General features: G+C 35.8%; 1 protein-coding gene across 4 annotated transcripts in view; it reads right to left on the bottom strand.

Moving 5' to 3' along the window:
* Ppn (Papilin) overlaps positions 1-18,495 on the bottom strand; it is a 191,591-nt gene extending 173,096 nt beyond the window's left edge. For all 4 annotated transcript variants that reach the window (XM_067762362.1, XM_067762365.1, XM_067762364.1 and 1 more), the window contains exon 1: positions 18,064-18,495. In XM_067762362.1, coding sequence (XP_067618463.1) covers positions 18,064-18,086 — 23 coding nt within the window. In that variant the 5' untranslated portion in view covers positions 18,087-18,495. The remainder of the gene's footprint in view (positions 1-18,063) is intronic.
* Between the last annotated feature and the right edge of the window lie 297 nt (positions 18,496-18,792).

Genomic DNA, 18,792 nt, shown 5'->3' with positions numbered 1-18,792 from the left:
TAAAAGAAGGTAATTTAAAAATTTTGCAAGCTGTAATTTGGCAGTCGTTGAAGATATCATGATGAAATTTGGCAGGAACGTTACTCCTGTTACTATATGTACGCTTAATAAAAATTAGCAAAATCGTAGAACGACCACGCCCACTTTTAAAAAAAAAATTTTTAAAGTAAAATTTTAACAAAAAGTTTAATATCTTTACAGTATATAAGTAAATTATGTCAACATTCAACTCCAGTAATGACATGTTGCAACAAAATACAAAAATAAAAGAAAATTTGAAAATGGGCGTGGCTCGCCCTTTTTCATTTAATTTGTCTAGGATACTTTTAATGCCATAAGTCGAACAAAAATTTACCAATCCTTCTTAAATTTGGTAGGGGCATAGATTCTATGACGATAACTGCTTTCTGTGAAAATGGGCGAAATAGGTGGAAGCCACGCCCAGGTTTTATACACAGTCCTCCGTCTGTCCTTCCGCATGGCCGTTAACACGATAACTTGAGCAAAAATCAACATATCTTTACTGAACTTAGTTCACGTACTTATCTGAACTCACTTTATTTTGGTATAAAAAATGAACGAAATTCGACTATGACCACGCCCACTTTTTCGATATCGAAAATTACGAAAAATTTAAAAAATGCCATAATTCTATACCAAATGTGAAAAAAGGAATGAAACATGGTATTTGGATTGGTTTATTGACGCGAAATATAACTTTATAAAAAACTTTGTAAAAGTGTTGTGACACCTACCATATTAAGTAGAAGAAAATGAAAAAGTTCTGCAGGGCGAAATAAAAAACCCTTGAAATCTTGACAGGTATTACATATATAAATAAATTAGCGGTATCCAACAGATGATGTTCTGGGTCACCCTGGTCCACATTTTGGTCGATATCTGGAAAACGCCTTCACATATACAACTCCACCACTAACTTTAAAAACTCTCATTAATACCTTTAATTTAATACCAATATCGTACAAACATATTCTAGAGTCACCCCTGGTCCACCTTTATGGCGATATCTCGAAAAGGCGACCACCTATAGAACGAAGGCCCACTCCCTTTTAAAAATACTCACTAACACCTGTCATTTGATACCCGTATCGTACAAAGTCTAGAGTCACCCCTGATCCACCTTTATCGCTATACCTCGAAAAGGCGTCCACCTATAGAACTAAGGCCCATTTCCTTTTAAAATACTCATTAGCACCTTTCGTTTGATACCCATATTGTACAAACGTATTCTAGAGTCACCCCTGGTCCACCTTTATGGCGATATTTCGAAAAGGCGACCAACTATACAACTACCACCAATCCCTTTTTAAACCCTCATTAATATCTTTAATATGGTACCCATATCGTACAAACACATTCTAGAGTCACTCCTGGCCCACCTATATGGCGATATCTCGAAACGGCGTCCACCTATGGAACTAAGGATTACTCCCTTTTAAAATACTCATTAGCACCTTTCATTTGATACCCGTATCTTACAAACAAAGTCTAGAGTCAACCCTGATCCACCTTTATGGCGATATCCCTAAATGGCGTCCACCTATAGAACTATGGCCCACTCCCTCATAAAATACTCTTTAATGCCTTTCATTTGATACACAGGTCATACAAACACATTCCAGGGTTTCCCTCGGTTCATTTTCCTTCATGGTTATTTTCCCTTATGTTGTCACCATAGCTCTCAACTGAGTATGTAATGTTCGGTTACACCCGAACTTAGCCTTCCTTACTTGTTTTAAATAGAAAAAAGCTTTTTAAAGCAAGAACTCCGGCGTACACCGGCGCGCCGCCCACGCCGCCGCCGCCGATATAGTGATCGGCGTAAACATCTACTCTGTACTAACGACCGTTGCAAATTGATTGTGCGTTTTCCCAACTAATATAAATATTTACTTTAACGTCTTAAATGATAGCAAACAGTTTGATTGCTTTGATTTACCTCGGAATCCGTACTCTGTTGTACTCAGTACTCCTCTTAAGCTGTTAAAAACCACCTTCACCACGTGTATGATTTTTTTTTTCGAGCGGGAGGTGGAGAGGTAGAAAAATTTAAACAAAGCTGATCGAAAAAACAAATATTTTTTCTCAGTCTACATTAAACTATTTGAGTTTATTACGTTATTTCTAAATATTTAAGTATGTTAAGTAAAGTATATACTGACATACTTAAATTCCATTAAACTTCCACCTGTCTGCTGGCATACATACATACAAGGGAGCTTCTGTACTAGGGTAATACCAAATTCACGCAGAAGTTAAATGGAATCAAAACTCTGTTTATTGAAATAAGTAACTATTTATGTATCTGCACACAGGTTTTTTTTTCTGAAAACAAAGCTACACTAATTATTTTATTAACTCCCTGTGTGAAATTGGTTTAGTTTCGAAAGTGAAATTTTTCAAGCGCTCATTGAGATCACGGTATTGAACCAAAAGTAGCTAAATGGTTTTCATTTAAAACAACAACTAAAAGTATCGGAAACTCAATCAGCAGGAGTGTCAATACCATTTTCACAATTGAGCTGAGCAATAATCTCATCCCATTCGTAATATCCCAATAATCAGCTATATAAGAAATGTAATATTTTAAGAACAGATAAACATCGTTCAGCGTAATTTTCAATAAATATCAAATAAATAAAAGATCGGCAATATTCATCAGATATCTATGACGATGAATATCTTATCCGAGCATAAGGTTGTTTTGGATATTAAATATATATACGACCGATTTATACGGTTTTTCAGACCACAATATATGTCGTGTACGTAGCATTTGGTGAAGCTTTTAGTTGTTTAAATGGGGCAGAAATTACGAAAAGTTTCTTATTTTAACAATCAGCTGTAAGAGATATTTACTATACATAGACCGATCTTGACGATTTTTTCAGAAAACAATATGTGCTATATAATAAATCATGTGGTCAAATTTAAGAAAAAATCGGTTGTATGGGGGATATATCCTATATTCGTCGGACACTTAAAACATCAGATAACGAAATTTTATCAATATATCTCAAAAATAAAGCATACAAATTGAAGTTAAAGTAGTAGAGAATGGGATATAGAGTGAACTGGGCAGGACAAAGTATGCCGGCTACGCTAGTACAAGATATAAAAATATTAAAGAAGGAAAAAGTTTGAGAGATATGAAACTGGTTCTTATTACTAAGGTAAGCTTTTGTACCATATGATACAAGCTTAATGTTTTCTTATGATCTAAGCGCCTGCCTTGTCTGTGTCAAGTTAAATACGAGAAACAACTTGATTTCCAATAGAGCGCGTTTGAGAATGTATACGTGAATGGTATACGGAATGCTACGTGGTTGTACCCCTAGTGATTTAAAGCATCTAGAGCAGAGCTAATGTTACCAAAAAAATGTATGCTAATTTTTGAGAAGAGCATCTTCGTGTGTTATCGATTTCATATAGAATTTTTATCGGTACCTGTTTCATAATTTGTACCCCTCCGACAAGAAGTGGACTATTTAACGATAACTTTTCTTTAAATAATCGATATCCTGTCGATAGTACATTGACAAAAAAAGTATGAATTTTCAAAAAAAATTGATAACATGCCGATAACAAATTGGTAAAACTCCGAAAACGATTCGATAACTTTTCCTCAAAAAGTAGATTACTTTTTGATACGATATCGATAACATTTCCAAATTTTATCGGCAATTTGTCTATATCACGTCAATAAAACAACTAACAAATTCTTCCCTTCTAGTTCCTTTCTTTACTTTTCTTATATTTACTTTGCTCTTCTATCTTTTCTTTTCTTTTATTTTCTTTTCTTTTCTTTTCTTTTCTTTTCTTTTCTTTTCTTTTCTTTTCTTTTCTTTTCTTTACTTTTCTTTTCTCTTCTTTTCTTTTCTTTTCTTTTCTTTTCTTTTCTTTTCTTTTCTTTGCTTTTCTTTACTTAAATTTCATTTTCTTTCGTTGACTTTGCTTACCGAGGTTTCGGTTTCGATTTGAAGGGCATTCGAAGTTCCGTGTTCGGTCCGATGTCTGTTCAGCCTTGTTTTGGTCTCGCTTTCAATTTCGGCTTTGATTTCTGTTCGGGTCTCATTTTGAGCTCCCTCGCAGAACTCTTTTTCTCTGGGAATACAGTGTCAGCTCAGAGATCCAGCAGATATACACTTTTTCAACACGGTTAATTTTTCAAATTTAAAAAATTCCCATAACTATCCTAATGTAGGGCGAAAATCGTGAATTGTGTCAAAAAAAGTTTTATGAACCTTATTTAGCGGAGGGAGGCATGCTTATATTATACTGCTGCTTTAACCCAAAATGACTCTCCGAAACTTTAGATGAATGTTAAAAATATGGGCAGTGCTTTGCCGAACATGACTCCGATACACTCTGGTACTAGCGCTTTCTAGCACTAACACGACTGCTGCGGGACCGATTTCTTTTCTTCTTTGCATATTTCGACACGCATGCCGCCTAAGATCCGATACATTCTAAGACCTTTAAGCCGCTGAGCTATGAGATGTTTTTAGCAAAACTTTGAGCAAACACGCCAACCACCCTAATGCTTCTGTATACTTTTCAGCAATAGAGTATGTGTACTTAACAAACGCATATTGTCGGCAGTGGCGGATTTGAATATTCGCCGCACCTAGGCAGTACATAACTTGCCGCCCTTATTTTCACGATAACAATATTTAACACAATGATTGCGATTTTCAGTGCTTATTAATTTATCCTTAATTTTTTCCAAACATTCCTCATTTAAATTTTTTTGCGTCTAGATTTTTCAGCTACGAATTCGCAAACGGCATCATCACAATCGATAGATAAAACCAATTCTGATTCTATCGTCAACAACGCAAGAGCATTCAGTTCGTCTTCGCTCAATGAAGATCTGAGGTAGTTTTTCACGTATTTTAAAACAAAACGACCTCTCTGCGCTGCAATTTGAAACAAATATTCGCAACGCAATGTCAACATTTGGGTAAGAGATATGCAAATTATCCTGTCTCAGCGTTTTCAACAGTTCCAGCGGAGAATAATTTGAAATGTTCTTTTCGATGCACAGTATGCCTTGAAAAAGAACATTTCACTTCTCAAATTTCCCTCAAGATCTTGGGTGTAGCAGTTGCTCAATATGGTGGATTTCTTACGTAATTCTTCTTTGCATAGATGTTTCATATCAGTGATAAGAGAAAACTTATCGCGCGAGACAAACAGAAGACTATACATTTCCTATTATTTGACGTACGTCCAGACTTGTCCTTCAGATTTTATGCATTATAATATACTTGTGAGGAATAGAAGGGCTTGAGCTCAAGATTTGCATCGAATGCACGCTCGTTTTTTGGCACTGATGTCAATTGTGGTAACCCCTTAGATGATTCTGATTCTCGGGTGGGGCTGTTTCTTTACACCACGCCCAGGCGCGTTGTTAGGTTTCTAATGCGCGTGATTCGAAGTTATATGCAAATTTTTACGACTGCTATGCGGAAAAATAATTTACAGCTTCATTCTTATTCCGAAATGCATAAAAGAGAGTGAATTTTTATACTCAGTTGAGCAGAGCTCACAGAGTATATTAACTTTGATTGGATAAATTTTGGTTGTACAGGTATAAAGGAATCGAGATAGATATAGACTTCCATATATAAAAAGCATCAGTATCGAAAAAAAATTTGATTGAGCCATGTCCGTCCGTCCGTCCGTCTGTCCGTCTGTCCGTTACCACGATAACTTGAGTAAATTTTGAGGTATCTTGATGAAATTTGGTATGTAGGTTCCTGAGCACTCATCTCAGATCGCTATTTAAAATGAATGATATCGGACTATAACCACGCCCACTTTTTCGATATCGAAAATTTCGAAAACCAGAAAAAATGCGATAATTCATTGCCAAAGACAGACAAGGCGATGAAACTTGGTAGGTGTGATGACCTTACGACGCAGAATAGAAAATTAGTAAAATTTAGGACAATGGGCGTGGCACCGCCCACTTTTAAAAGAAGGTAATTTAAAAGTTTTGCAAGCTGTAATTTGGCAGTCTTTGAAGATATCATGATTAAAAATTAGCAAAATCGGAGAACGACCACGCCCACTTTAAAAAAAATTTTTTTTTAAGTCAAATTTTAACAAAAAATTCAATATCTTTACAGTATATAAGTTAATTATGTCAACATTCGACTCCAGTAATGATATTGTGCAATAAAATACAAAAATAAAAGAAGATTTCAAAATGGGCGTGGCTTCGCCCTTTTTCATTTAATTTGTCTAGGATTTTTTAATGCCATAAGTCGAACAAAAATTTACCAATCCTTGTGAAATTTGGTAGGGGCTAGATTCTAGGACGATAACTGTTTTCTTTGAAAAAGGGCGAAATCGGTTGAAGCCACGCCCAGTTTTTTTACACAGTCGTCCTTCTGTCCTTCCGCTCGGCCGATAATACGATAACTTGAGCAAAAATCGATATATCTTTACTAAACTCAGTTCTCCTATTTATCTGAACTCACTTTGTATTGGTGTAAAAAATGAACGAAATCCGACTATGACCACGCCCACTTTTTTGATATCGAAAGTTACGAAAAATTTAAAAAATTCCATAATTCTATACCAAATACGAAAAAAGTGATGAAACATGGTAATTGGATTGGTTTATTGACGTAAAATATAACTTTAGAAAACATGTAAAATGGGTGTGACGCCTACCATATTAAGTAGAAGTAAATGTAAAAGTTCTGCAGGGCGAAATCAAGGGTTTGAATCTTGGCAGGAATACCGTTCGTGGTATTACATATATAAATAAATTAGCGGTACCCGACAGATGATGTTCTGGGTCACCCTGGTCCACATTTTGGTCGATATCTCCAAAACGCCATCACATATACAACTACCACCACTCCCTTTTAAAACCCTCATTAATACCTTTAATTTGATATCCATATCGTACAAACACATTATAGAGTCACCCCTGGTCAACCTTTATGGCGATATCTCGAAAAGGCGTCCACCTATAGAACTAAGGCCCACTCCCTTTTAAAATACTCATTAACACCTTTCATTTGATACCCACGCCCTTTTAAAATACTCATTACCACCTTTCATTTGATACCCATATCATACAAACAAATTCTAGGGTCAGCCCTGGTCCACCTTTATGGCGATATCCCTAAATGGCGTTCACCTATAGAACTATTACCCACTCCCTCTTAAAATACTTTTTAATACCATCCATTTGATACACATGTCATACAAACACATTCCAGGGTTACCCTAGGTTCATTTTCCTACATGGTGATTTTCCCTCATTTTGTCTCCATAGCTCTCAACTGAGTATGTAATGTTCGGTTACACCCGAACTTAGCCTTCCTTACATGTTTATTATAATATACAGACAAGAATACTATTTTAAGTGCAGCAAACTCCGAATGCAATTTTTTTTGTTCAAAAATTAATCGACTCGAATTTTGCCGCCCCTCAATTTTGACTCCCTAGGCTCTAGCCTGTGTTGCCTATATGGTAAATCCGCCACTGATTGTTGGCGTGGGGTGTTTGCCCTCACAGCGAGCTGTAATGCGCCTTGCGCTCCATTTATGGTTGCATTTATGTATCTGCAGTTAAGTATCTACAAATTTTTGTTTAAATAAACAAATCAATTTATGAAGAAAAAGTACTTAATGCAATTGATTGACTTTCGTTTTCCAATGTTGCATTATTAAGTGTGTGTATGTATGTGTGTGTGTAAATACAATGTTGCATCTTCAGTTGGCCTAAGCACAAATGGCACCACTCTACTAAACGCTATGATCTCTATATGAGTAAACGCAGGTTTATTTGACCATGAGCACTGCATGAGTTCGTTAGCGAAATTGCCACATTATGTTTTTTTTAATTCTTAGAAAATATGGGTAAATCAAAATAAAATATGAGAGAAGATGGTGCGATTTGTTGTTTGTGTGTAGTTGTGTATGTTAAATTGAGCGAGTAAATGCTATTAGCTCATCGACTAACTTTCTGGAAATAACTTTTAATTATTTTTATTTTTTTTTTTTGTCTAAACATTTTAGCATTGAATTACGCAAACATGCTTTTTGCCACTGAAAAAAAATATGAGCATATACATACATAAGTTTATACAGAATTTGTATGCCGAAATTTTGCATAACGATTTATGATTTATGTTTTAAGCACGTCCATAAATTCCAATGCGCTGAGTGAAAAGCTTTCTTTATAACATTTCCGTTAATGATACCTTTTTGTTTGCTCTTGACTGTATTAATGGTGCAAAACTAAATATAAATTCATATGTCGAACTTCTACATTGCAATTTATACAAATAAAAAATATAAGCCAATGTAAAGAAGCTTCATTCAGAAACGAACGAAACAGCAGTTCAACGCGTGTAACCACGGTTGCCAACATGGCGGAGCCAGGAACAGGTGGCGGCCGGAAATCAGCCGACTGGTACTTTATAGTATGATTTGACACTTCCGGCCCAGTACGATTTTGACATATCATCGTGACATCGATTTACCAAAACGAAGTACATGGAATTTTTATTTAAGTTTGTATGTATGTATGTCACCATGATGTCACCTTGTATGGTTCCGCCATGGTTGCCACTTTTGTAAATTTTTACGAAAAGTGTCATTTCTCCGATAAAGCATATACATAGTATAACCAATCTCTCAAAAAAGAGGTTTTTTGTCATATCTTGCTTAATTTATCAAATAAAAGCTTCAAACTTTACCAAATTCTTTCATATATGCCATATTTTGTTGTCCGAAAAAATCTTGTAGATCGTCATACCTATTCTTTAGATAAAAGGTTCTTCGTCATAGCCATGTATCTCATTTAGACAACAAGAACCGTGAAATTTTGTGTCAGTATTGCAAACAATATATTTGAAATTTATTCATGAAAAGTATGAGAATGTTGGACACAGCCAAAGACAGTCCCGTCCTTACTGATTTGGATTTATTTTTTTATATGGACTGCTACGTCTGATCGGCCCTGCTACAACAACAACATCAACATTGCCCTATCACGGGCACCAGTTCAAAAACGCCTTTTCTCACGCCAAAATCTATTAAAGTTGTGTTCTGATAGGGCGTTTTTAAAAGTTTTATGAGATATGGCGTCGCAATATTCAGTATGAAAAAAGGAAGAATGTCATGTCCATCCATCCGTCTTTAGACGCGATAATTTGAACCGATTTAAGATTTCTGCAATTTGACAAGAGCTGTTGCTACTGTTATTAGCAGATGTCCTCCACTCCTCAGCTCTGGCTTTGGCCGTGAGCTGCTCTTCGCCTCTTCGCTACGACGAGGCGGACGTCTTTAGGTTCCCAGTTATATTATATTCACATTGTTCCATTAACTAGAGTTTATAGAACAGTGTTAATTTAATGATAAGGGGAGTAGCGTTTCATGGTCCTTGTGACTACGTGGTTCCTTCTGCACAGCTTTGACTCTCTCCGCGGACTTCCCATCAGCCGGTATACGTAGTCTCGTTTTCTATTAGCACCTTTTATATAAAGTGTAAATATGTTGGTAGGGGTGTTCATTAACAGACCCCGGTGAGTAATGACTTACCCTACACTATCCCTGTAGGGTCAGTGATACTCCTATACATGCAGCGCCGACACTTATGCACTCTGTCTACGCACTGCCACCATTCAGCTGCTGATAGACTCATTCATACAGCAGTACAGCTGTTACCGTCCCATTGCTACCACGGTCGTTGACTGCCCGCTATCGCTATATCGACGACCAGCTATTGCCGCACTTATTATAACGCCACCCAATTTTTTCCATCCTGATACACCGCGTAAGTACCACGGTATCTCATCGCTTCAGTTGTTCGGCCACCTCCGCGATAGTCTACTTAACTTTTACCGACCACCGACCATACCACATACGATGGCAGATGAGTAACGTGCATGCATTTGCATGGGAAGCGACAAATAACGCACCACCAGCGCCATGCAAAATTAGCCAATTTTCAGCTTTTGTTCAAGCAGAGGCCAAGAAGAACTTGGCATTTGTTTTGGCTATGAGTGCTTTCAGAGTTTGAGAGTGAGATTGGTTTTCCCACACGTTGGTACTTTTCTAACACTTTTCACAATAAAAAGCTGCATTTTAACAAATGAGTAGGACACAAAATATGTTAGCAAGTACTTTTCATTTAGAATGTGGTAATGGGTAAGCCGAAATAAACTTCAGCTGCTAAGTCTGAAGTTGTGTTTATATTTACAAATGCAGTATCTTGACCGACTGTTACGATATTCACTTTTTGCATCGAAACTCATGAACATGAAATATTCATTTTGACGCGGCCAATACTGCTAAGCCTAGCCCCTTAGTCCTCTAGCTTGGTATGGCAAGCAGCTATCCTCCCAACATCTCAAAGCAAATATTTGTATGTATGTTAGATCTAGGCGTTCTTATGCAGTGGGTGTTTGTAGGACCTCTAACTGCCACTATATGGACTGAGTGTAACATCAGCCTTCGACAAAGTCCACCTCATATACCGTTAGGAACTCGTTATCGGTTGAAAGTTCGTCTACTCTTATGAGGATATAACTTTATCAGCAGAGGTAGCTTACTGCAGAAAAACGCTATATTAGTTAAAAAGAATTAAATAAAAAATATAAATGTAAGGCGCGATAACCTCCGAAGAGATATAAGGCCGAGCTTCTCTTCCAATTTGCGTCGTGCTCCTCTTGATTTTCCCTACAAATTGGCCGGACGGGACCTACATGTTTTATGCCGACTCCGAACGGCATCTGCAAGGCAGATGAGTTTTCACTGAGAGCTTTTCATGACAGAAATACACTCGGAGCGCTTGCCAGACACTGCCAAGGGGCGACTAATTGAAAAACCATATTTCTAAAATTTTGATGTTGCTTTGCCCGGGGTCTGAACCCAGGGCATACGGTGTGGTAGGCGGAGCACGCTACCATCACACCACGGTGGCCGCTGGATGAAAATTGCTGTCTTAAACTGCTTTGCAATTGCGAGACGAAAAAGTTAAGCCTTAAGTATAGTTAACCTCTATAGGATTAATTCCAAGTCGATGTAAATCTTCATACCACAGCAATGGCTTCAATGAACAGAGTTCCTACCAAATCACAAAGATTCGATAAAATGCAAAAAAACACTGCTGACATTATATACGAAAAATTGTCACGTGGGAAAGCAATCAGTCCCTATACGCATCCGTATAAAAACGATAAGCCTTTTTGTCGACTCAAGCAATCAAATTCAATAACTAGTTCGGTTCGCCTTTGGCTCAAAAATCTACCTTCGGTAGGACACTAGAACGCATACTAGTCAGATAGACTCGTGCTCTTTGACTCAACTCCTTCGTATCCAGATAAACTTATATAATGAACTTGTGTTCTGCATGATGAGTGCTTCCACATGACACAAGCCATATTTTAAATTATTCTGTGCATCCAAGCTCTATAATGACATCCTCTTATGAATCAACAGAATCAACTATCAAAACGGAATTATTATTTTTACTGGAGGATTTTTAGTGTAATTTAAGGAGCTCGCATGTTCGATATGTACCTGAGAACAGAGTGATGCAAGGTGCCCTTAGCCTTATACAAACTAAACAAATTTTATTCTTGAACTGAAAACATTTTCCTTTGGTGTTATTGCCTAACCCATTGATATTTCATGGGTAGTCCCCTAACTCACTTTATGAAACTTTAGAAGGAAGAGAATTTCTTTGGAATTTCCCAACAACCACATAATTTAATTAATTTTAAGTGATCACACATCTGCCAAATATTCTTTAAGTAAGTCCTTAGAGATTTTCTATAAAATTAAAGCACATAAAACCAAAGCTTCATTACCATCAAGAAGCATTGAAATTAATGATAGTTAAAGTGGCCAAACGAGAACATATTTGAGAAGCAATCGTTTTCAAAATTTTTAGTGTATATAAGTACGTATGTAGGTATGTGACACATTCTATTTATACATATAGACAAAGTGTTAAAAATGAAATTTTATTTGCTTTTTCGACAATGTTGTCCCAGCTATTGTTTGGGTTTTTTGTTCTTGTTCCTCAAAGGATAATGCACCCACATTGTTATTGTGTTGCTTTGAATACCCTCTGATTTCTATTGGTGTCTAATCCGAGTGTGAAATCACTAATGTACCACATGAATAATAAACTCAAGTGGCACGTTGTACACATACCCAGCAAAATACGGCATGGGCGGTAGTAAGCAAAAAGGGATATGCTGGCAGAACAATTCGCAGCGGCTAGAGGATAAGAATATACCCGCTGCATGTACGTCTGTCGGACCCAATTAATTTGAAGGAGATGGCAGCGCAATTTATAGCTTCTCCAACCCATTTTTCAACTTCACCTATCCGACAAAGGACCATCAACATCGGGGAATGTCTTTATCCCTACATCAACAACAACAACAACACTGGCAAAATTCTTTAAGAGCATATAATTGATACTCCTTACAAATTACAAGAAATCAAACCTTCTTAAAGACCAAATTTTTTGGTGTGTACTACCAGAGTTTGCAGGAATTTAAATTAACTGTATTAAGTGGCTGATCAATAGCATTAAAGTCGATATTAACGAGAAGAGTATAGAGTGAATAAAGGGTGTTTAAATTTGAGTTTTAGAATGTAAGTAAGGTTGGGTTCAACTGGCCGATCAATAAAGACCTCATATAGATTGAATGTGTCCAAAGTATTACCAGAATTTGTTTGACGACCAAACGAAAAGCCCTGTCTAGGCAGCAGGACTTATGTTATAGAGTAACTTCGTCCTTTGACCTAACTTAATTGCTGCCTTGAGACCTGGCTGTCCCTAGTAGCTGAAGTCTGACCTCGCGAGCGCAGGACACGAACACAGAACGTGATCAATCGTGTCTTCCTGTATCTCGCTCTTCTCAAAACTGTTAGCTGTTAGTGACGAGGCTTAACTTATAAGCATGTGACTCTAGAAGGCAGTGCCCCGTTAGTTGCCCTAAGTTGTTTCTCTTTACAGATATGAGCAACTGTGTGAATATAACGTCCTAGGACTTGCACATGATCTTAGAAATTTTGCGGCACCACGCTTCTGCTCACGCCTTTCCTGCTTGATGGATCATCATATGCAACTCCTGGCTCCTCTGGATTTCTCCCAAACGGACAGTACTTTATTGGTATTAATTTCCTGAATGTACCGGGGTAATATTCCGAAAATCGATATTATTCCCCAAACCTTCGGGGAGTGTGTTTATCGATACAAGTAGTCGAAGAAGACTCATTTATCTGTAGGCGAATTCACTAAGTTTTAACGACGCAACCTGTAGAAATTTTAATAAACGATTTTTCACGGCTCTGCGGTTCAGTTTCGGCATCGCTAACGTGGTGATAGTTTTACTAAGTTCAAATGAAAGGAAAGTGCCTTCGCAGCTAATGCCGATAAAAAAAAATATAATATTCTTCTATTGTTAAACGACAAAAGCTGATCATAGACTAACGAATATCGATACAAAATTGTTATAGCGATGACGAATGTCGTTATAAAAGTTCCAAATTCCAGCACAGGTGTCTTCACCACATAAATATAAAAAATATGGAAAAAGTAGAAGAGGGTCTATATAAAGTTCATGACTGGAAACCTTCTTTGTGGGTTTTAGCGGAATAAAGTAAAGGAAAGAATTGAGGTATGGCCAAGCTATTCGATCAGTATATGGTTTTTCTATCCAACGTTATAATGATAAAATGATGTATCGCAAGCTTCGCAATCCTAAAGGCAGCTTAAACCTCACTTTTGTTATTCGTATGCTAAATTTGCACTACACCAAATGCGTCATTTTCTATAAAACTTCCAAAAGCGACGCATAGAAATCTCATTTCCGAAATGATACTTTTGGCCTATACGTATTATAATCCACACTCGTTTATGACTTTTCCTTACTAAAAGAAACCCCGTAAAAACATTATGGTTAAATGACGGGTGATAATCTTACTGTTATACCCGAGTTAAAAAAGCAGCTTCCAGTTACAAACTGATTTGTCCTTGGATATTTTTTTCTTTTTTAACGTACTAATATTTAATCAAATCGCTGAGTGTGAAAAACGCCGTTCTAAAATCCAGCACTACCGGACTAAATTCAAGATTTTCATGTTCTTACCTTTTTGTTCTTGAAAAACGAACGACCTGTTCTTAAAACAACAACCTTGTTCTTGAACAGACACCATTTTCTTGAAAAGAGAACGGTTGGTCTTAAAATATGAACAAATGTTCTATTAAGATGTTCTAATTAAGAACAATGTTCTTAAATTAAGTTCAAGAAAAAAGAAACGGTACAATTCGTGTGCACTACAATGTTAAATACGACATTTGACACAAGCTACCAAGCCGTTGTGGTGGCCCAGCGGTTATGATGTTGTGGTTGCAATCGCGTGGCGCGAGTTCGATCACCGTCAAACTCTGAAGGTTTTTAAAACAATTTTTAATGTTCTATTTTTTTAACTCTCATTTTTCGTTCAGTTCCATTCGCATATGTACAGGTAATTCTCAAACTTGTTATGAAAGTTATGAAATGTTTTAAATATATATTCAGATTGCATCATCAAATAAGAAGAATTTATCAATAAGAGAAGTTTATGAAAAAATGCATATTATGCGTTTTCATTTTCATTCTTGAATTCATGTTTGGATTTTAATAATAGTTTTTTTTTTGTTTTAAATATTTTTTATTAATGACAAAAAAAAATATTATTAATCAAAAAAAAACAAACGGTACTAATTGACAAAATTACCTTCCTGTTCCCTCCTAAGATAAAGCACAAACCGTCCTTGAATTGGGACCGAAAAATGTTAACTCAACCACAAATCATTCTCGAATCGTGAGAGCGTAAAATCTTAAATCAAGCCCAAGTAGTGCTTGAAATGAGCACAGAAGGTTCACTCATCAATACCAAACTGGTCATAAAATACGAACGGTGTGCTTGGAAAAACAGTTCCTAAAACAAGCCCATCGGTCACGAGTTAAGAAAAAACGTACTTAACAGACTTTTGTTAACGAATGTTCTTAATTTTGAACTTGTTTCGTTCGTTTTAGAACGATTTTTTCTTTGAGTGCACGCCAGTGTGTTCTCTTGCGATGGGTTGATGACCTGCTAGTCGAGTCTGCGAAGGTTAAACGAAATTCGAATAAGGCCATGTAAACGCTTTTATGTAACTTTTTGTGAGGTAAATATTTGAATGCACTTTATATGTTGCCAAAGTATTTTATATACTTCAGCAAACATGTTTAGTGAAGCAAGCCCAACAGCATCCAGTTCTTTTAAGACAATGTCGAGATCTTAAAAAACAATTTGGGTAATTTTGATAAAAAAATGTTCCTTGTGCACCGTAATATTTTTTATGAGTTTATTGTATAAAAAATTACTAAGGCGAAAAATGTAGAAAATTGTATGATGAATAATACCGTTTTCACACAGACACCTAATCGAATCACAATTCTATTTAATGATATAATTAAGTTTCCATACAGGGCCTTTTGCTTCATTAAGCGAACATCTGTCAGCAGCCATAAAAAATATTTAATTTTTACAAAAATTACATAGCTAAAATGGAAAGCAGCCGTTTCCTTCTTAACTATAAATATAATCAAAATACATAAAATGCATGCGCAACTACCCATAGATGTTGCACCTAACCAAATAGTATGTGCCTATTTTCGAAAAAGCCATATTATCTTTTGCAGCGAAAATTAAATTTTTAATTTTTTCGTGTTTTTTCTATTTTTCGTAAGTTAATGAAAATAATTTATTTTTGATTGTCATTTGTTACATTGACGATAAAATTCGAAGCACCAAGCAAAACCGACTGGATTTTTCACACGATTAGGCATTCAATAAAGCAATAATGAGATAATTAATAATTTGTATTTAGTATGGAAGATTGGGTTCAATAAGGGCTTTAATGTAGAAAACTTGATTAATTATTTCATTAAGCATCTGTGTGAAATTGGCATACAATTAATATTAAACTTTTTATGTACCACCTTTTGTTTCCGAGATATTGACTAGAATAAATAACAACATGTTTTTTTGTATAGCTTTGCAAAAAATATTCGCATGACCCTGCAAATCCGGACTTAAGTTTTCCTGTGTTAATCTTCCATGTAAACAAGTGAAACGTATCAGCCTTTTTCGCGAACAGCGAAAACGTCTAGGGCTTCCACACGAGAAGCTGAAACTTAAGTCTTCCACGCGAGAAACTGAAATGTGTTAGTTTTCCGCGCAAACAACGAATCGTGTAACCTTCCAAGGGAATTGAAATGTGTTAGTCTTCCGTGGAACCGACTATATGTATAAGAAAATGTTTCGAAAAAGAACCTATGATTTTCAAAATTTTTCACGAATCAAGTTTATAGATTTTCAGCAATAAATTTAAACTATTGCGCTTTGTTAGTAAACCAGAAATGTAAACAAATTTCTATTTTTTAAATAAGATTTTTTAATCTGTTGTTTTTTGTTTTAAAATCAGAAATGTTTATAAATGTTTAGACTCTTTTAAATTTTTGATTTTTGTTCTAAAGCAGTTTCGAAGTTTATTGGCATATTTCAAATAAATTTAAAACTGAAAGCCAAAAATTAGAGAACAGAGTAGTAAAATGAAAGGCTTGGAATTTAGTTAGACAAGTGTGAAACACTGCTTAAGCCGATATATGGTTTAAAATTTAAGCTTAAATTTCTAACGGTGTCGCGTGAATCGCTCATCCTTCGTATCGAACAGATACGTTGATGCGAATATGACATATCAAAGAGTGGTGTTCGCACAATATTTGACAACTAATGCTTGATTTTGATAAGGTCAAAATGCCTGCCATCAAAAAATTTACTTAAATTGACCCGCTGGCCATTTTGTGTCACATGCGTTTCCATTATGTCATGTTACTGACTCGAAGTCGATAAAACAGTGTGTGGTCAATACCCAAGCTAAATTTTTGTTTTCATTAATTTCACAACCCATTTTAATATTTTCTGTTGTTCCACTTTGGCATTTTTTACTGATAGGACGCCAGTGGGCAAATTTGCCATAGCGTTGCGCAATTGGCGTTTTCACTTTTTGGTCAATTTATTTGCCACTTTGTAGTCAAAAGGAATGCAAACGCATTTGACGTTGTATGACAAGCCGTTTTCTTTGGTATAACCAAATTTGTGGTCAAATTTCGTTCTAGAGAAAACCAAGTATAAGCTCTCATTTGGGAATAATTCACAAACAGAGGACATAACTAAATTTTTATAACTTTTTCTTTTTTTGATGAGCGCTAATAATTAAAAGAAGAACTTAAGATTTCGCTATAAATCTTGATAAAAAGTTGGCTCTCTATGGTGTGATGATGGCTCAGGCTCTGCGGCGAATTCTTTGCACGCCAGATATGTAAATTTTCTTAACTCCTCAATTGACACAATCTACCGGCAGAGAACACGATAAATTTCTACAATTCAGAAAAAACCATATCACGAACAAGTAACCCCTTGCAAGTTCCTACTTATCAACTAAACAAACTGCACATGAATGCAATCAACTGTGTATTAACTATTTGTTGCACTTGCTAGTATGCTTTGCATAACAACCCATCCTTGTTATCGTCACACAAACACCAACAAAGTAGCTGCGCAGCTTATAAGCTAGATAGAGACGAAGCTCTAAAAAGCTCTCTACACGCACACACAACTTGTAAGCATATCAAAAGTGGGTTCATAAACATTTTGAAAATAAATTAAAAACCTTTATTGACATATTAATTTGCAAAGCATACATAGAGATTCAATCAATCTCACAATATGTTGCACATATTCATTTACGAACACATACACCCAGCCAACCAACATGCAGCAAATTATTTACACACAATCTAAATAAAATTGATTTTTCATTATCACCCAAATATCCTGTGGCTGAAGCATGGAGTTGAAAGGCAATTGAGTTGAGCTATTAAATTTTTCTTAATTTTTTTTTCTGTTTTATTTTTTTATATGTATGGAGAATTAATTTGAAACTTTTTGTTATTCTTACCGCAACCGCCTTGATAAATCCATTTTGTTGGTGATTTAATTAATAAACTGAGGTTCACAAACGTATTTCCTTTTCAAGGTTCTCTTTCAGATAATTAAATAGAAAGGGGATATTAAATATTGTTATCCTTGTATTAACATGTAAGTTTTATTTTCCACTCAGCATTAATGCTATTGTTGCTTTAATAAGTTATTTGGTAATTTAATTTTTTAACTTTTTCAGCATATAAGATTATAGCTTGACACTATATATGTATATATATCCTTCAGCCTGAGCCTTAAAACCATTAAAATTTAATTCACAACACAGTACAATTTCATTGTACTATGATTTATACTTTAGTCCTTCTTGTCGCAAGGACTCTGCACTTGAGGCATTACACGAACGCGAGCGTAAGAAGAAAATCACACCCGTTGGACAGGAACGCCAACACGCAACTGATCACAACGACAGAACAAATGATCGCAGTTAGTGAATGGATACTCTGCTATGTAGCGGCTCGCACGATCAATAGTTAACGCAACACATAAACAACACACAAGCTCCACAACGCCAACAGCTGCAACAATAGCAACCACATTGCAACAATCCAAACGAAAGCAATAGCAATGGAATGCCTTGCAATAACACAAATCAACACAACTAACAGAATGAAACGATCTGTATTAAAAAATCCAGCCATCAACGATCTACATATACGTACATACATACATACATACATACATTTAT

The sequence above is a fragment of the Eurosta solidaginis genome, chromosome 1 (genome assembly GCF_040869045.1).
Source record: "Eurosta solidaginis isolate ZX-2024a chromosome 1, ASM4086904v1, whole genome shotgun sequence".
Lineage (NCBI taxonomy): Eukaryota > Metazoa > Arthropoda > Insecta > Diptera > Tephritidae > Eurosta > Eurosta solidaginis.
This window is presented reverse-complemented; position numbering and strand designations above follow the sequence as displayed.